Consider the following 19,310-nt stretch of genomic DNA (forward strand, 5'->3'; position numbering starts at 1 on the left):
GCCCGTCCCCGGGAATGCTGTGGTAGAGGGACCCGTGGATGCCCCCAGGCTGCCTGTATGTGTGTGTGTTGGGAGGGTCTGCCCTGAGAGTGGGTAGGAGTTGGGCAGGCCAGGAAGGGAAGGAGACAGAGGGCATGTCCCATGCCCATGCAGAGGGAGGACATGCACGGTAGACCAGGACGAGGACAAGGGAAGGCTCAGTGTGTGCAAAGGGGACAGTGGTTTGGGATTTGCATGCGGATGCCCGAACCTCCAAAGGATTTGTGGGCCACAGGGAGACTCTGGGGGAGTTCAGGCTGAGGAGTGGAGAGGGCTTTGGGCTGATCAGCAGGTGCTCAGAGGAGAGGGGCTGGCCCTGGAGAGAAGGGAGGTCTCGGGATGGTGGCCCACACCTGACCCCGGGCCTTCACCAGGCGATTCCTGCGTGGATTCCTGCATGGATTGAGGAAATCCTGCATCATTACAGAATTGTTACCCAACGCCAGGGGCTTGGTCCAGAGTCCTGTTGCTAGCTGCACAGAAAGCAAATCACCGAGATACAAGTATTGCCAGGGAAGAACGCTTTATTCAGGTGACATCAGCCAGAGAGACAGGAGACGAAACTCAGGTCCATCCCTGTCCCCCTCCCTGACTAATGTTGTAGGTTGATATCGTCTGAAAAGAAAGCAGGAGCCAAGGAAGAGGAGGTGGCCCGCAGGCTGTAGGAGCTGCCTGTCATTGTCCAAATGTAGGTTTCTCAAGCATCCGGCTTCTTAGGAAATTGGGCCGGTTTCAGAATCATCAACTTGTTCAAAAGTGGGACTTGGTTAATTCTCTCCACTGAACAAATGGGGAAACAGACTCAGAGGGCAGGGATGGCCTTGGATGCAGTGATTCCATGGTGTGGCCTGAGTCAGATGCTAGGGCCCCTCGGCCACCCGCTCCACAGGAGACGGGTGGCTTAGAGGCGCCATGTCTGTCCTCTTCTCCTGAACATGGGTGGTTGGTGTGGGGGCAGGTCACTGCACTGTTTCCCATGCCTCCTGCCTCGGCTCTCGTAGTTGGGAGTGTCTGAGGGAGGAGGCTGAGGCAGGGAGAGGGAAGACCCAGGAGGGAGGAGGCAGGCGCTGCTTTGAGGAGTGCCCTGGAGCCTTGGCAATCCTTTTCCTCCTCGGGCCCTGGAGCCCGGGCCCTGTCTCCACCAGCTGCAGGCGACAGCCGTCATGGTGGTCTCGGGCCTGGGCCTGGGGAAGGGCTCAGAGCAGTGTGCAGCTGCAGCCTCGGGCCTCCATGGCCACCAGCAGCACCCTCAGGCGGCGCGGCGAATGCGGCGGGTAGCGGAGGGCGTTCAGCTTCTCCATCCCCGGTCTGCGCAGGAGGCAGGCGCGATGGTGGGAGAACGTGTCGAAGGAGAACTTGCCATGGTACTGGCCCATCCCGCTGGCACCTGTACAGTGGCACACAACACTGGTGGTCAGGCCCTGGGGGTCTCCCAGTCACAGAGAGTGGGGCCTAGATGGGCTACTTCACCCCTCTGAGCCTCAGTTTCTCCATCTGTCTAGTGGGCTGATCATGAGGCACTGTGGGTAGCCCCGAGCTTGGCACCAGCTCAGTAAACCTTGGGGGTACCAGGTGCCAGGCAAGATAGGCAGACTGGTCAAGGGCATGGATTCCAGAGTCAGACTGCCTGGGGTTAAACCCTGGCCCTGCTGCAAACAATCTGTGTCACTTTGGACTGTGCTTCAGTCTCCTCTGCTGTGGGGTGACAAGGGTACCTCCCTCCTAGGGTTGTGGTGGGAATTGAGGGGATGTTGAGAAACCTGGACCCAGTAGGTGCTGTGTGCAGTGAGCTCTCCTCAGCGTCTAGGTCGGGAGGTAGACGAGGCCCCAGGCCAGGGCGGCCAGGGCACAGCCTGGGTGGTGTGGGGTTGGCTGGGGGGGCTTCCTGCAGTGAGTGAGCTCCAGGGATATGCAGTCAATGAGAGGAAGAGGGTGGGTGGGGGCAAGAGGGACCCAGGCTTGGGGAGCCTTAGAGGTGGGTGCCACGTGGTGTGTTAAGGAGCTGGGCAGAGCTCAGGCTGTGGGAGCAGCAGGTGGGGAAGCCGGGCTGTGGCCATGGCCACCAGGAAGGGCCGGCTCGGGGGCCTGGGAGCTGGGGGAGGCTTTCCTGAGGGAGCAGCAGGGTCAGATGTGCCCACAGACAGCCCCAGCTCTCCTCCAGGGCAGGGGAGGTGGGTTGAGGAGGCTGGGGCTGAGGAGGCAGCTAGGTGGAGTCAGGGGCAGCCACCCAAACTCGAGCCGAGCCAGGACAGCGGCACAGGCACTGTTGTGGCCCTGGCTGCCCTCCAGGAAGGGCGTGGACCCACCTGAGGCAGCTTGCCTGGCCCTGCCATCGTTCACTCTGGTGCTGAGTGTGGATGGGTGGCAGGGCTGCCTGTCACCTGCCTGGGGCCTACTGTTCACTGAGGAGGAAGTGGACTCAGAGAGGGGAGGCGCCACCTGGGCCACAGGCGCGTTGCTGGGACCATCTCTGAGGCTTCCTGACTCAGAGGCCAGGACTCTGCAGTGGCATCAGGGCTGCTCTGGGGGGTGGAGGATTGACACTCATCTGGGTCTCTCAGGGTGGGGAGGTGTGGTACTGAGAGCTGGACGGGGACGGGGTTAGAGGAGCGGCCGCCCTGGAGTAAAGGACACCGGCGGCATTGCTGCTGAGGGGCAGACGCCAGGTCGTGCAGTTGGGGAGAAGAGCAGATAGCAGCGCAGTGGGCAGTGTGATCATGGTTGTGTAGTATTTTAAAACATTCACTAAATTGTGTGTCCATGCAGAGATGGTCTAGAAGGTTCCACTGCAGACTTTTTATTTTTTTGATACGGGGTCTCACTATGTTGCCCAGGTTGGACTCAGACCCTCTGGGGTGGGGAGCAGTATGCAGGTTCTGGGGTGAGGCCTCCTTGCCTGTCCCTCTACACTGAGGTGGGGCTGGGGTGCTTTGGCGGGAATGTATGCAGGTAACACTATTGCAATTTGACCAAATGGTCACAGAAGGGCAGGGTAGCAGGCACCTACCCACTCCTCCAAAAGGCAGGCTGGCCAGGGTCATGTGCATGAAGCCGTCGTTCCCACAGAAGCCCCCGCTGCTGGTCTGGGTCAGCACCCGCTTGACCACCTGGGAGAGAACAGGATGTGTGTGAGGCCGCCTTGAGCCCCAGCAGGAGCCTCAGGACCCAGAGCCTGTTCCATGCTGGACTCTGTGACACTGATCTTGCCTCAGAAAGGGTCTGAGGCCACCATGTCAGCTGAAGGGCCTGTGATGGTACAGGTGGGGCAAGGGGTTGTGTAGCAGCCCCTCGTGGAGCTTCCAACTTGGGACGTGCTTCCTGGACATCTGCTCATGTGTAGTCCGTGCTGGGGGCAAAGACTCTTAGGCCTGGGGGTAGGGGCAGGAAACCCAGTGTTGCTTGGGGACATGGAGGGTGCAGTGGCAGCAGTGCAGTGCTGGACAGCAGGGAGGCATCCTAGGGGAGGGGTGTCATGTGCCTGCTGAGTGGAGGAACGGGGAGGGACAGAAGTTGTTCAGGTAAAGAGGGTACCCTAGACAGAGTGGCGGCGGAAGGGCTGTGTGGTGTGAGCACAGAGACATGAAGACATAATGATGTGGTCAGATTTGCACTTTAGAAACAGAAGCGTGGCCGTTGCTTGACTTAATAAAGGACCTTCTTCCTCAATCTGTAGGCTTATTTGAAGACTGAAAAGAAAAAAGGATTGGTAGACACTAAATTTTTGCTGCACAAAAACTTCAATATATTTAGTTGCAATCACCATGAACCTCTGATCACAGCTGGGTCAGGGCTTGTCTGATGTGGGGAAAGTGGACTCCCTCCAGTGGATTCAGAGACCAGCATTACCCACAGTGGCAGTGGCAGCAGATGGAGGAGATGGAGCAGAAGGCAGCAGAGGGCGTCCCAAGTAGTATGGGCAAGCCACCTTGTGCGTGACTTGTGTCTTAGGTGTGACTGTGTGTCCTGGGAGCAGTGCTGGGTGGTCAGAAAAGTTTGAAGCCAGATGACTCCACTGCCAAAAAGCCTCTGTAGAGTTTTCTAAAGTAAAAGTATCCAGATGAAGCAGGGCTCCTTGGAGGAATGGCTACTTCTGGAGTTGGAGCAGGGAAGATACAAGATGAGCCTGGAGCTGCTTGTAGCACCAGAGGGGAAGGAGGTGGTCACAACCCAAGAGGCTGGAACACCTTACATGGGCTTCTGAGCCGGAGCCTCAGACAAACCACACGACCTTGGATTACAGCCCCTGGAGTCAAATAAATATACCTGAGTCCATACTGACCTAAATAAACAATTCAAGAGATGAATCTTTCTTACAGAATTCCAGGAAATAGATGTAGATACTGCCGCTAGCCAAGAATACTGTATCCAGCTAAGACTACGCTGCATAGATGAAGAAGAAATAAAGCCTTTCCCACACAAGCAAAGGCTGGGGGAGTTTATCACTACTACATCAGTCCTGCAAGAAATGCTCAAAGGAATCTTAACATGAAAACAAGTTGATATTTGCCATAATACACACAAAAATACAAAACTCGCAGGCCCTATAAAACAATCATACCAAGGAGGAAGAGAAGGCTATCAAATGGCAATGCAACAGAATTCCACCAAACCACAAACGGAATAAAAAAAGAATGTGTAAAATAACTAGATAATAACTAACAACATGATAGACCAGCATAGAGCTTAATTACCCCCACCTGGTGAGGGTGGGGTAGCCTTAGAGACTTGCTTCCGAGTAAAAGAGAAACAAACAATAGTAACTTCCCAGGGAGACCCTGGCAGATACCGCCCTAACCCGGTAGTGAAGGTTCCCCCTCACTAGCCACGTGTGCATCTCAGGTGCCCCTGATGTGGTGTGAGAGGCAGGTTCACCTCTGTGGGATTCTCTCCTAAAACCGGTAACCCTTCTTTAATCATGAGAAATACACCAGAGGAGCTGAGGCTGGAGATGTTCTACAGACTTGTCCAGCACTCCTCAAGCTGAGAGGCTTATTAATGCAAGGTGGGACACTGGTGTGGATCCTGGGGCCGAAAGAGGACGTCAGTGGCAAAACTGGCAAAATTCAAATAAAGTCTGGAGTATAGTTAATAGGCACTGCTGTCACAATTTTTTTTTTTTTTTTTTGGTTAGGCGATCCTTCCACCTCAGCCTCCTGAGCAGCTGGCACTACAGGTGTGTCCCACTATTCGCAACTAATCTTAAAAAATGTTTCATAGAGACAGGGTTTTGCTGTATTGCCGGGGCTGGTCTCAAGCAATCCTCCCACCTCTGCCTCCCAAAGTACTGGGATTACAGGTGTGAGCCACTGTGCCCAGCCCTGCCATCACTTTTTAGTTCTGACCCATCAAAGCACCATTAAATGGGGAAAGTTAGGTGTGGGGTACATGGGAACTCTCTGTACCATTTTGGCAACTTTTCTGTAAATCTAAAAGTATTTCCCAATACAAAGTTTATTTTAAAAAAAGTTCAAGTGGCCGGGCACGGTGGCTCATGCCTGTAATCCCAGCATTTTGGGAGGCCAAGGCAGGTGGATCACCTGAGGTCAACAGTTGAAGACTAGCCTGGCCAACGTGGAGAAACCCCATCTCTACTAAAAATACAAAAAATTAGCCGGGTATAGTGGCACACACCTGTTACCCCAGCTACACAGGAGGCTGAGGCAGGAGAATTGCTTGAACCCAGGAGGCAGAGGTTGCAGTGAGCCGAGATTGTGCTACTGCACTCCAAGCTGGGCAATAGAGTGAGACTCCATCTCAAAAAAAAAAAAAAAAAAGTTCAAGTGGAGGGAATCGAGGAACTGGCTGAGGGACGGGGAGGGTGGGTAGGGACTGCTGGTACCTCCTAGTGTTTTTTAATCTGAGGGCTCCACCCTTGGGCCTCCCAGGCTGCCTCTGCAGCTTGAGCAGGGGTGGGGGATCAGGGCTCATTCTCAGACCTGCACCTTTGGGTCATCCCTGACATGTTGCCTGTGCATGAGGGGTCATGTGGCCACCAGGCTCCAATGTGTAAGGAAGAACAAAGGCAGGGGCTGACCTAGAAGAAACACTGGGCCCTAGAGAAGACCCTGGGAAGCCACCCACAGAAGGCCTAGAAGAGTGGGGCCCGGACTGGGGACAGGGTTGGGGTGGGTGAGGCTCAGCTGCTTCTAGGAGTGGGCAGAGACAGAACCAAGAGGACCACCATTCCAAAGTCCTGAAGCCACTGGATTTTGGTGGCCCCTCTGCTGCCACCATTTGCACTGCCCACTGCAGGCTCCCCACCCTGCCCAGCCCGGCCACACCCCCACCTGGCTGCTGTTGGAGAAGGTGTACAGGGCCAGGGGCTTCTCCCGCCTGTTGATGAACTCGATGGCCTCGTCCACACTCCGCACGTTCACGATGGGCAGGATGGGCCCAAAGATCTCCTCCTGCATCACCGGCTCCGTCTCCTGCACGTCCACCAGCACTGTGGGGGCTGCCGGGCACCAGAGATAGCTCAGCCCTGGGGCCACAGTCAGGATAGCACCCAGGAGTGGGGGTAGAGATGGGGATAGGGCCACGGGCCAGGGCTCCAGGCCAGGATCCTAAGGGCTGACTTCCCACGGCTTCAGGCTTTGGAGTGTTTAGGGAAGAAAGTCTCCCCACAGCCCCCAAGAAGGGACCCTAGGTCTTCCCCAGCCTGCTCAGGGCCTGTGGGGCCCAGAGAATCCCCCAACCTTGGTCTCACAGTCAGGGGTGATGGGATTCTTAGAACCTTGGGGTTCATGAGGCGACAGCACCCCAGAGTGTTGGAGCCACAGTGTCCCGTGAGCTGCTGAGCCGTACGGCCCAGGAGACTGGGGAGCTCAGGACGGGGCCATTAGAGTTTAGAACCTGGGGATCGTGGGCTTGGAGAATCTGAGGCTGTGGCCTTTCAGGACAGCCGGTGGTGGGATGGGAGTTCATCTTAGCACGCTGGGCCCTGGAGCCGTGGCTCAAGGCCGGGCTCTGACAGTGGGGCCGGCTTTCAGGTGCGGGTCCAGACTCGTGGCCCAGCTGTGGGCCCTCCCGTGAGGAGGGGTCTTGGCTCAGGTGGGCTGTGGTAGGGGCAGCAGGACTCACCGATGTAGCGATCGCTCTCGTCACTCTGGCCCCCAATGGCCACGTGGCCGCAGCCCAGCAGTGCCCGCAGCCGCTGGAACTGTTTCTGGTTGATGATGCGGCCCAGGTTTGGGGAGCTCTGGGGGTCGTCGCCATAGAAACGGGTGATGGTGCTCTGCAGGGCGGGCAGCAGCCTCTCCTGCATCTCGGGGCTGCACAGGACGTAGTCGGGGGCCACGCAGGTCTGGCCGGCGTTGAAGTAGCGGAACCAGGCCACGCGGTTGGCCACGGTCTGGGGGTCGCAGTTGTCGTCCACGTAGCAGGGGTTCTTGCCCCCCAGCTCCAGGGTGACAGGTGTCAGGTGTTTGGCGGCAGCAGTCATGACAATCTTGCCCACACGAGGGCTCCCTGGGTGTGGAAGGAAACCAGAGTGGCCGTTCAGTGACCTGGGCCAGGCAGGATGGCCCAGCCCCGGGCCCCGCTCCTCCCTGGAGAGGTGTTGGAGTCAGCAGGCACCATCCCTCACCTGGCATTTCCTTGTTCCTCACTGCCACCCTGCAGCCCAGGGCCCTGCTCATCCTTCACCAGGACCAGCCCCTAAGCACAGAGTCTCAGGAGGGAATGGTGCATGGCCGCTATTGGCCCCCAGGGTCCCCCTCCTGAGCCAAACCCCTTGGCTCCTCCCGCCTCTGCTTCTGACCTTGGCTTACCCTGCAGGGGACTCTTTGCAAAATGCTGCATGGAACCCCTCCATCTCCTTTGGAAATGTCAGGGATCCCTGATCAACCAAGGCTGGAGTCCAGCTCTGTCTGTGGCATTCAGGTCTCTCTTCTCTAAACCTAAACCTGGAAGTTCTGCCACATGCCCAGCCCTTTTTTTCTGACCCTTGAGGTGGCCTGGCCCAGGCTGATGCAGGCGTCCCCATGTCCTGCCTGGCTCAGCCTCACCTCTCCTCTGTGCTGGCCTCTGAGAGCCCAGCAGTCTCCCCATGCACTCAGCCTTCTCTGCCCTACCCCTGTCTGGGCCTCAAGGCCCCTCCCCAGACCTGACTCGCGGACCACGCTGCTGTGTCTGTGGGGATGGCCCTGGCATTTCTCCCCCTTGTGGTCAAGGATTAAAGCCAGCAGGAGCCACTGTCCCTTCTCTACTCTCACCCTTGCCCCGTCCTGGGCACAGTGCTTCCTGGGCTCTGTGCTTCCTTCCGGGCCTCCTCCTGTCTTTGCTGGGAGGTGGCCTGGTCAATCCTGCCGGGCCCATCCCCATGACTGCCTCGACCTGCAAGGCACAGACTCGCCTGCCAGCACCACTGTCTTCCTCCTCCTCCCTCTGCCCCTCACTAGCTCAAAAACTCGAGGCTGGGTTTTTGTGGTGGCTCATGCCTGTGATCCCTGCAATTTAGGATGCCAAGACAGGAGGATTGGTTGAGGCCAAGAGTTCGAGACCAGCCTGGGCAACATAGTGAGATGCTGTCTTTACTAAAAATACAAAACATTAGCCGGGCGTGGTGGTACATGCCTATCATCCCAGCTACTTGGGAAGCTGAGGCATAAGCATCACTTGAACCCGGGAGGCGCAGGGGTTGCACTGAGCCAAGATTGGGCCAAGACTGTGCCACTGCCTGGGTGACAGAGCAAGGCTCTGTCTCAAAAAAAAAAGGAGTGACCTCTGGCATGGATTTCACCAAGGGCTTGTATGCACATTCCAGCCGGTCCCCATCCTGGTCACAAGGGTGACCCTGGGCAGGACGCTGAGGCCTAGTCCCTCATCTGCCTGCAGAGAGGGCTGTGGGCACCAGTAGAGTGGTGTCTAAGAGCCTGGGGGCAGTGGGGTCACGTATGAGGGTCTGGGGGCAGTGGGGGCAGAGGCTATGGTTCCTGAGGCTGTGGTTGGCACGGTGGGCTGGCCCTGGACGTAGGACTCCATCCCTTCCTAAGGGGTCCGGGGATCCAGGACTGCTCCCAGCCTGGTCCAGAGAGACAGAGAATTCAGTCTCCCTTGTGGACTCCCAGATTTAGGGACAGGACCCCTGAGCATGGGGCTGTCCTCCCCGACCCCAGCCTGTCCCGACCCTTGTCCCGGCCTCACCTGTGAAGAAGATGTAGTCGAACCTGTGCTCCAGCAGCTGCCCCGTCTCCTGGGGCCCCCCCAGCACCACGGCAAAGCAGCTCTGCAAGGCGCGATAGGCGAGGCTCCCTCTGGGACCCCAGCTCCGAGAGCCCAGGGAGGAGCCCACCCTGCCTGGACCCTGCCCTGCCTCCGCCCCGCCTGGCCTGACCCAGCCAGGGCTCTAAGAGGGTTGGGTGGAGGCAAAGTGGGGAGCAGGGAGCTCCCCAAGGTTGCCTGGCATTGGCAGGCCCAGCTTGGAGTCCGGCTGGCGCTGGAGGGACTGATGCCAGGGCCAGGTGGAGGCAGACACGGGACCCCTGGGCAACAGGCGGCCCTCGCTGCTCCTCAGAGGGAAAGTGAGGCTGAGAGGGGCGGTGACTTGGTCAAGTTTACACAACTCAGAAGAGGCAGAATTGAGGTGGGGCTTGGGTCTGACCGACAGGCCCTTCCATGTCAGGGGCTGCCCAGCCCTTGAGCCCTGCCTGTTCCCACTCCACCTGCCCGGCAGCCCTGCTCACCTCGTCCAGGTATCGGGGCAGCACTTCGGCCAGGACCTTCTCCATGCTCTTGCTAATCTCTGATGGCTTCAGCACCACGCAGTTCCCTGCAGGACAGCGCAGGGAGAGAGCTGGGGGAGGCGTAGCCCGCTCCTGGTCTCCACACACCTGCAGGGCAGGCATCGGCCTCACCCACTTTCAGATGCAGAACCTGGTTCAGAAAGGTGACATGATGGGCCCAGGGCCACACAGCTCGGGTACAGTGGAGCAGACAGTCTTCTTTGTCACCTGGGCCGGTTCCCCCATGTCCTCCTGGGATCCATGGGTGTCCCTGAGACCCCCAGTGGCGAAGGGTGGCCGAAAGGGGCAGGCCCAGCTCTCACCTGCAGCGAGGGCACCCACGAGGGGCACCAGCGTCAGGTTCAGGGGATAGTTCCAGGGCGCAATGATGAGGACCAGGCCAAAGGGCTCCTTTCGGATGAAGGCGGAGTCCAGCTGTGTGGCCTGGGCGGGAGCCGGGGATGAAATTAAGTGCTCAGCACCCCGACCCCTTGGCAGCCAGCTCCATCCAGAGGGGCCATCCTGTGGGAGCAAATATCCCCTGAGCCCCCGCCCGCCTCAGCCCGACCAGCTCACCAGATTCTTGGGCACATGCTCATCCTTCATCCAGGCCCGGAGGTTCCTCAGGGCCAGGGTGATCTCGCCCTGGCTGATGGCAACCTCGGACAGCTCCGACTCGAAGGCCGACTGCAGGAAGTGGGTGGGGTTAGGGTGGGCCAGGAGTCCCAGAGCCAGCAGGAGGGTACAGCCTCCTCCAGGCAGGGCCTGCTTCCACAACTCATTCATTCATTTTCATTCGTTCACTCACTCACTCCATGTTCAGTGCGTGCTTCCTGTCTGAGGTGCTGTCTCTGCAAAATGGAGGGCCCTGCCCTGGGGCCGACCTTGCAGGGGGTAGTCGGTCCATGTGAAGGTGAGAACACTGACGGCTCCATTAGGATGTGGCTGTGCTAGGGAAAGCACGGAGCAGGGCAGGGGTGGAGACTGCTGGAGCGTGTGGCTGTGCACAGGTGTGCACATGTATACATCCACATGAGCGTGTGTGTGTGTGCTGTTTTTACAAAGTGGCCAGTACAGGTTTCCAGGCGGTGGTCACATTTGAGCAGTGACCTGAAGGCAAGGAAGGAGCAAGTTGTGGGTACTGGGAGGTGGCATACTGTGGGCAGAGGCCCTGGCAGCTGCAAAGGCCCTGAGGTGGCTGTGAGCTTGCTCTGCTCCTGTTTAGCAAGAGGAGGAGTGGGCAAGGTGAGGGGGCCAGGCGGCTGGGCAAGGGACTCCTGAGAAGAGCAGGGATGGGATCTGACTTAGGTTTTGTTTTTTTTTTTTAATTTTTAATGTAAAAAAAAGTTTAGGTTTTGATTTTTTGCAGAGAGAGTGTCTTGCTATGTTGCCCAGGTGGGTCTTGAACTCCTGGCCTCAAGCAATCCTCCCACCTCGGCCTCCCAAAGAGCAGGGTGGAGATTGGTCTGCAGGGGACACAGGCACAGCCACCCCTAGGTAAATGCTGTCAGTTCCCACAGCCCAGGGGCCAGGGCCACTGTCAGGCTTCTAAGCAGGAGTGAGGAGATCCGAATCAATAGGGACATTGTCCTGCTCTCGACTAGCCAGTGCGCCCTGCCCTCTGCACCCCAAGGGAGGAGAAATCAGCCAGGCCGCAGGCCGCTGGAGAACAGGTCAGGGACACCGGGCCAGGCTATCTCCCTGCCTGAGGTTATGGGGTGCGGGCTCTCCCGGGTCAGGGCAGAGGGGGTGCTGGATGGGCCGGAGGACCAGCGAAGCCCAGAGAAGGGGATGCCCTGCCTGAGGTCACTCAGCGAACCAGGGGCAAGGCCAGGGCTACAGCTGGCTTCCAGCCAGAGGGAGGAAGACGCCACGCGCACCAGCCCCTCCCAGCCACGGAGGCTCCGTGAAGGTGCTTTCCACATGGACTTTCCCACAGCCTGTGCTCCGGCCCCATAAGCCTGGTGGCCTGCCCGTCACGCCTCCTAGGTCACCTGGGACCTGACTTTGGGAGACTGGGCTATTTTGAGCCAGGTTCAAACTCTGGCTCTGCTCTTCCTGGCTGCTTGCCCTCGGGCAAGAACGCGCTCTCTGAGCCTTGTCTGGGGGCCGCTGGGTGCGTGGTTGTCCAGCCAGATTCACCAAGGGGTTAACTGAGAGGGTGCACGTGACGCTGGGCAGATGCTGCCTCCTGAGGATGGGGACAGGGGGCTGACCAGGGCCAGAGAGAGAGACCAGGTTGAATGTTCTGGGCTATTGCTCCCTTTGTAGGGCCCTGCTTCTGCACCTGGGATGGGAAGGCAGGAGGCAGAATCTGAGCCGAAGGGAGAAAAGGGACCAGACAGATGTCAGGTCAAGTCTCATGAAGGCAGGTAGGTGGCCGGTGGCAGAAGCTCACTGGTGGCGGGAGAGTCTGTCCCCAGGGAACCCAATGGGCTAGGGGAAGGTCTGGACACTATGGCCTTCGAGGCAAAGGGAGGAGACATTTTGTCCAGAGAATAGGAGCCGGGGGCAGCCCCTGGCACAGATGTCCTGAGGCAGGGGCAGGTGTCCTGAGGCAGGGGCAGGTGTCCTGAGGCAGGGGCAGGCCAGGCCCTGATGGGTAAGGGGTTGGGGGAAGTGTGTTTCTCGGGGTTCTGCCTTGGCTGCTACTGGGATTGGGAGGGGCTGAGGCCCCAGGCCTTCTGGGTCCAGACAGAGGCCACGATGCCTGCTGTACCCAGAGAGAAGCCCAAGACCTCATAGCCTGTGAGGTCCTAGCTAGTGTGGCCCATGCCCCGGGCCTCGTCTTTGTTGCCTCTTCCTCTCCCACTCCCCACAGCCATGCTGGCCTCCTTGCTGCTTCTCAACCAGAAGCGCCCAGCACCTCCTGCCTCAGGGCCTTTGCACATGCTGTGCCTGCTGCCATCTCCCCAGCGTCCATGGGGAGCCTCCCCCTCCATCTTCATGTCTCTGCTCTAAGGCCCCTTCCTCAGAGAAACCTTCCCTGACCCCCACATATAAAACAGCACCCTGATCCTGGCCCCCTCTCTCCCCTTCACCCTGGGTGTGTCTCCAGGGCACATATTTCAACCCAACATGCTGTGTAATTATTATTATTATTCTTATTTTTGAGATAGAGTCTCACTGTGTTGCCCAGGCTGGAGTGCAGTGGTGCGATCTCAGCTCACTGCAACCTCTGCCTTCCGGGTTCACGCCATTCTCATGCCTCAACCTCCCGAGTAGCTGGGATTACAGGCACACACCACCAGACCTGGCTAATTTTTTGTATTGTTAGCAGAGACGGGGTTTCGCCATGTTGGTCAGGCTGGTCTTGAACTCCTGGCCTCAAGTGATCTGCCCACCTTGGCCTCCCAAAGTGCTGGGACTACAGGCGTGAGCCACCGCGCCCGGCCTCGCTGTGCAATTATTTATTTGCTGTTTTTTTGTCTCTGACAGAAGGTCAGCTTCGTAGGTGTGGGAACTTTGTTTTATTCTCTGCTGTATATCCAGAGCCTAGAACAGTACCTGGCACATAGTACCTGGCACATAGTAGGTGCTCAGCAAATAGTTGCTACATGAATACAGAAATGAGTGACTGGATGAATGTGCAAGAGCGGCTCTGGCCTAGGGGAGGAGCTGCTTTCAACTCCCCTTCATGGAGGGCGCAGCTGCCTTCATCCTCCTCTGTCCCAGCTGCCCTCCGTGCCCCCCTGCCCCTGGTGCACCCTCTCATACCCCAACCCCAGCCCACCTTGTGCAGGTCCTGGGCCAGCGCGTCATGCAGAAGCTGCTTGTTTTCGTGCAGGAAGCGGCCCAGGCCTCGGAGCTGCGCAGCCCGGAACTCAGCCGACCGCGTGCGCCCCGTGTGGAAGGCCTCCCGCAGCCGCCGCAGCGTGTCCTCAAAGGGGTCCATCCTGCCAGATGGGGCGGCATGAACTGGGTGGCCAGGGCTGCCCCTCCTTCGCAGGCACCACCCAGCCGCCCCAGGGTCTGGGCACCCCTGACCTGCCTGCACCCACAGGGGCTTGCAGACACCTCTACCTCACACACACACAGGGACCCACTCAGATGGCCCCACGGGGACTGAGGCTGCCTGCGACCCCTTACCCCCAACAGTGAACACTCCCAGACACACATGAAGCCCCTCGCACCACTCCCCTCTGCCATGGACCTGGAGGCGGCTGAAGGACTGGATGTGGGCTTGGGGACAGCTGCTCCACCACAGCCCCCCGAGGGTGAGCAGCAGGCAGAGCGCCACGCTTCTTCCTGCCGCACAGAAATTAACCCCAAGCCATGGCCTCTGCCCTGCCCTGATGCCCCTCCTGGAGGCGGGGCGGCCTCACCCCTGCCAGCCTGAATGGAGTAAGCAGGAGCTTGATGAGTAGAGGGGGTATCCCACCCACTGCCACCATGGCCACCACCTTGGAGCACTCCAGACACAGAATTCTCCATCCTTCCCTGTCCCCAGCCGGGGGGCACTGCCCAGGGAGGCCAGGCCGGTGGGCAATAGCCTCCTCTCCCTGTGCCTGAGCTTCTGCAGGAAGAGGGACAACACCTCGGGCCTCCTGGAGGCCCTGCTGTCCACCCCGCCGGGGCTGTGGTGCTGGGAGGCGGAAACAGCTGTGGGGGAGAGGATCGGGGGTGGGAGAGGGCGTTCCTGCCTCCATGCTGGTGCCAGCCAGGGCTGGCAGGCAGGGTAGGGGCCTAGACATTCCCCCGAGCCCTGCCTGTTTACTTGAAACTTGAAGTTCATTGGAGGAGCGCTCTGGCGCACTCGTTCCTCGGCCTGGTGCCAAGGACCCATGGGGACCCTTTCCTCCTTTCCTCTCTGAGTCCCTTTCCTCCAGATCTCAGGTTGGTTGATGCTTCCTCCAGGCAGCCCACCCAGATTATGCCCCCATCCACTGTCACAGTGGCCCCTTGACTCTGCTCCCCACCGTTCTGAGTTTTGCTATGTGATAAACGTCTGGTTACACTCTACCCACCTCCCAACCCTATCCACATCCCCCTTATTTCCCCCTCAGGCTGGGAGCAGGCCCCTCTGTGCCTACTTATTTGAGAACTAGTGCTCGAAGCCTGTCATGTTACTGGTGTGATGATGGCACCTGCCAGCTGATAATGAGACCACACAGTCTGTTCTGAGCCCAGGGCCCAGCGTCAGTGAGTACAAGGCTGTGGGTGATTATTAAGTGGCCACCTTGAGGGTGGGACCTGCTTCGGTCTGCAGGATGGCCCTGCTGGACCAGTGTGCTGCTGACAACCTGGTCGGGAGACCCAGGCCAGCCCTCAGCTGGAGTGATTGGGGGGCAGGGGCAGGCAGGCTGAACCCACCATCTTCCTGCTCTGACTGGGAGAAGCTGGGCAGCTGCCCGCACACAGGACAGGCACCATGGTCCCCATAGGCGATGGCCCGTCACGGGAGCAGGACTGAGACCCAGGAGCCAAGAATGAGCCTCTCGAGCCACCATCAGGCCTGTCTCCGGGCTCTGCCTCTTACTGGTTGTGGGACCTTGGGCAAGTAACTCACCTTCTCTGCCTCAGTTTCCTCATCTGTGAAATGGGGATGCTAATGGCACCTGGTGTCATTGTGAGGATTAAATGACATGACGCTGCATAAAATGTTTGCTGTTGTGCCCACAGAAAGTACTCGACAAAGGTCAGCTCTGGGTGTTCTGCTAAGTAGCCTGCAAATATTTATCTCCCCCAACTCCGCACTCTCCTGGGTCATTCTCCATTCTACTCTCACCTTCAGACTTCCGCCGATGGTCAAAGGCAAACCACGCCTGCACCTCTCTCGCCCTTTGTAAGAATCTCTGCAGAAACCACAAAAATGCAAGGCACGTAATGTGAATGGTGGACTGTGGGCCGGGAGCTCTGCGAGGGATGGAGTTCTGCATGGAACATTCCAGAACCCTCCTAGCAACACTGAAACCAACTCACCAGGGCCGCAGGACACATCTCTCCCACAGGGCAACCAGCCCTGGCATTGCCCCTACGGGTCACTCACTCTGGACTGAGGCCCCCAGGGAGTGCCCAGCAGGGGACAGGGAGCTGGGCAGGACCCTCGCAAGTGGAGAAGCCAAGGCTGCCTTCCGCCTGAGATCGGGAGATCCTGGGCCTGTGACCCACCGAGGGTGCCGGGCAGCCATTGTGGTCACACAGAATAGGGAACTCCTAAATCAGACACTGGGCTGGCGGCCCCCAAGCCCACCCCCGCGGCGCCTCTCCCACAGTGTGAGGTCATAAGGAAGTTTCGTGTGATCCCCGTGCCTGCCCTTACTCATTTCACCACCACGGCTGCCTACTGAGGGGGTGCTGTTCACCCCACTGAAGGAGATGGAGGCTGAGGCTCAGAGAGGGCTAGAGCTTGCCTGATGCCACCCAGCTCCTCACACTGGAAAACCCAAATCCAGAGGAGCAGAAGGCTACCCACCCCGGCTCCCCCCTCCCTCATAGTCCCCTGGGGACGGGCAGCCAAGTCCTTGGGGGAAGGGACAGTGGGTTGGGGCCTGGACAGCAGACCCAGGGCCGGGTGGACTCCGGCAGGCCGGCTGTGGGAGGGGTGCCCAGTGAGGGGAGGTCTCTTGCTGTTTGGATTCCATTTCCTTGGCCTCCCTCCTCACCGTTGCTGCCACTCCCCACAGTGCTTGGGTTGTGGGGTCTAAGACCACCTCTTGCCTCCTGGGGCTGAGCCACTGAGGTCGGGGGGCTGATGGGCCCAAGGGTCTCTGGGGCATGGCCCCCCATCACAGGTTGAGGCACATCTGGCCCAGACCTACAGCTTCTGGGGTGGGGGGGAGTTGTCACATCATTTGGTGATGAAGACAGTGGCTCTGTTTCCTCTGGCCTGGGGGCCGGTGCAGGACCAGGCACTTCACCCCAAGGCCGCAGGCCTCTAAAAGCAATACTCAGGTGCCCACACACTGGGCACTATGCCAGCCTGGGTGCTCGCCGCAGGTGCCCACAGGCTCTGGGAACAGAGCGGGCAGGAACGGGGACGACATATCACAGGGAGTGAATGGCTGGCCAAGCCGCTGCCCCCAACCTCACAGCAGGGACCGTCCTGCTGAGGGACCATCCCCGGGCAGAGACCCCTCTACTCGTTCACACCCCGGCACGTCAAGTGGGTTGGATTCCAAGGAAACAGAGGCTCTGCCCGTTCTCTCATTCTTCCTGCCTCAGTTTCCTCATCTATACCACGGGCCTTCTAAGAGCATCCTGTAAGCACGGTGTGGTCTGGGGGCCCAATGACCTGGGTTCAAACTGCAGCAACCACGTGTGAGTGGGGATACCTTGGACAGGTTGCTTGACCTCGTTGTATTCACTTTTCCCGTCTGTAAAATGGGGCACTGGCTGTAGCCCCCACACCACTGTCGGGAGAATTCAAGCACTGGGAGCCCGGGAAGTGCTCAGTGTCCACGGAGGACGGACGTACAGGGGAGGGCTGGGGGCAGCCCCTCTGTAGAGGGGCCTGAAGAGACCTTGATCCAGGGTGGGTGTTGGGGAGACACGGACATCACCCTGAGACCCAACTGGGGACAGTGATGTGGTGACAGAGGGACTGAACATGGTGAGTAGAGGGCCTGGGGGGACCCCCATCAGGGCAGCCAGAAGGCGGGGATCACCACGTCAGCTTCAGGGGACCCACAGGCCCAATAAAACAGGGTCTCTGATTCTGATCTCCTGCAGTTTAGCTTCCTTCAACAAACATGATGAGAGGCTGTGGTTTGACCTGAGTTCCTGTACTAGGCCCCAACAGACAAGACCGAACCAAAATGGAGGCACTTATGCCAAACACCACGTCATCAAACTGAAGCTTTAAGGAAGCAGATAGAGCCCAAAACAACAGACAAGTTTCTCCGGGAAGCAGGAGATTCCAGTCCACCTGGGCTGGCGTCATCAGGGAGTCCCCTCTGCCTTGCCCCTTAGAAAACAGCCGTCCGCAGTGACCCGGTGTCTGCAGTGACCCAGTGTTAGGTAGTTTGGTGTTTCCTATTTTTCTGTTTCTTCCTTCTTGCCTTACGAACCCCCTGTTCCGCCACAGCCTGGTGGGAACTCTCATTCCATTTTGTAGAATGCAGGCTGCCCAGATTCACGAATCATGAATAGAAGCCAATTTGATCTATAACTAAATGTGTTGTCATTTTGTCTTTTGATGGCCTTAAGCTGGATTTTCATGAGGTCTCCCAAAGCTCGGCAGCCCCTCCCTTCCATGGGGTCCTTGGGGAGCCAGGGACCAGCGCATCCCCACGTTTGTGGCTTGGGCCGACCCAACCCTGGGCCACAAAGCGGCTGAGCAGCCCCGGCTCCCTGCTGGGGCACAGTTCCCAGGATGAGAAGGGCCTCCTGCAGGCAGGGCGGGGCTGGTTGGCTACTCCTTCCTTGGACCCTGACAAAGTCCATTGCTAAGAACAATTCTTTCCCAGAGTCATTCATCGCCACGTCCCTGCATCAGTGCTGGGCATGCAGGCTGGTGCCCAGGAAACAGCTGTTGCTGGAAGAGATACTTGACCCCCTGCAGGGAAGGAGGGCACAGTCCTTCCTGGGGCAGCTGGACCCAGAACTGGTCCCTTGGTTCCCTTGGAGGGTGTCTGGGAATCCCAGGAAGAGGAGGCGGTGGCAGCCCAGCTCGGACAACGGAAGGGTGCCTGCTAGCCAGTGGGGTGCCCGGGACCTCGCTGCCACTCCCCAGCCCTGCCTCTCCTCCTTCTGCTTTCTCAGCAGGCAGGCAGATGAGCTCAGCCAGGACATGGCGGCCCCCGAGTGCAGCTGCCTGTGGCTAGGCCTGCCTGGGCTGCCTGCAACCCACAGTTGCTGAGCTGGACTCTGGCCCTGACTGCTGGCCCACTACAGCCCCAGCCTCCCCGGAATACTGTACCTGAGGCTCTGCCAAGCTGCCCTTCCTCCTGGCTGTCTCACTCTGCCTGGCAGCCCTGCTGTTAAGAAACGTCCAATGCAGGGCCAGCCCCCGGGAGGCGGAGTTGCCCTGGCCTCATGCCTGACTCTGGCTCTGGGCGGGCTGGAGGCTGCAAGCCGAGATTTCACCACCACCTCCCTCAGGGGCCTCGACATCTCCTCCCAGACCACAGAGAAGGAGTCAACGCCCAGAGGGCGCCAGGCTAGAGCCACACAGCAGGGATGAGCTCCGAGCTGAGGGCCAGCCTGAGGACAAGAAGTGGGGCAGTGGCCCTGGGAATCCTGGTGTGGGGAGGGGAACTATCATTGTATCAGGTATATTATATTATAATATTAGTGGAATGTTATATTCTGTGGCCCAGAATAGTAAGGAAGTCTCTGCCCCCCACTCCCAGCCTTCCCTTGATGCCTCCCTAAGGAAGGAGACCACTACTACTCCTGCTGCCCTCCTCCCACCACCTTGCCTGGTTTACAAGACAGGAGGAAAGAGAGAAAGCAAAAAGTTAGAAAAAACAGAAGTAAGAGAAATAGCCAGAAGACCTTGGCACCACCACCCGGCCCTGGTAGTTTAAAAAAGTAATAATAATAATAACATCAACCCCTGACCTAAACTACTTGTGTTATCTGTAAATTCCAGACATTGTATGAAAA

At 58.5% G+C, this 19,310-nt stretch overlaps 1 protein-coding gene across 4 annotated transcripts; it reads right to left on the reverse strand.

The window, feature by feature from the left end:
* Window positions 1-545: 545 nt before the first annotated feature.
* Window positions 546-18,701, reverse strand: ALDH3B1 (aldehyde dehydrogenase 3 family member B1). Of its 4 annotated transcripts, none has more exons than XM_025357496.1 (10): window positions 18,622-18,701; window positions 13,495-13,657; window positions 10,338-10,448; window positions 10,085-10,205; window positions 9,723-9,808; window positions 9,184-9,265; window positions 7,120-7,506; window positions 6,327-6,493; window positions 3,047-3,146; window positions 546-1,426 (listed from the first exon to the last, which is right to left on the reverse strand). In XM_025357496.1, exons 2-10 carry the CDS (start codon window positions 13,654-13,656, stop codon window positions 1,236-1,238), a joined length of 1,407 nt encoding a protein of 468 aa, XP_025213281.1. In that variant the 5' UTR covers window position 13,657; window positions 18,622-18,701; the 3' UTR covers window positions 546-1,235. The 4 variants fall into 4 exon arrangements, with proteins under 4 accessions (XP_025213281.1, XP_025213280.1, XP_025213282.1 ...); XM_025357495.1 differs by lacking the exon at window positions 18,622-18,701 and adding an exon at window positions 13,879-13,980; XM_025357497.1 differs by lacking the exon at window positions 9,184-9,265 and having other exon boundaries at window positions 7,120-7,237.
* Window positions 18,702-19,310: the final 609 nt, after the last annotated feature.

This window comes from Theropithecus gelada, chromosome 14, assembly GCF_003255815.1.
Source record: "Theropithecus gelada isolate Dixy chromosome 14, Tgel_1.0, whole genome shotgun sequence".
In the NCBI taxonomy this organism is placed as follows: Eukaryota; Metazoa; Chordata; class Mammalia; order Primates; family Cercopithecidae; genus Theropithecus; species Theropithecus gelada.

Bases quoted from the DNA above. Each gene is read 5' to 3' on its own strand.
- ALDH3B1 (XM_025357495.1), bottom strand. From the start codon at position 13,910: ATGGCAGAGGGGAGTGGTGCGAGGGGCTTCAT. The intron at 9,809-10,084 runs GTGAGAGCTGGG...GCTGTCCTGCAG, and splicing joins CGTGGGTGCCCTCGCTGCAG to GGAACTGCGTGGTGCTGAAG. The intron at 3,147-6,326 runs GTGGGGGTGTGG...GTTCTCTCCCAG, and splicing joins CCTTCTCCAACAGCAGCCAG to GTGGTCAAGCGGGTGCTGAC.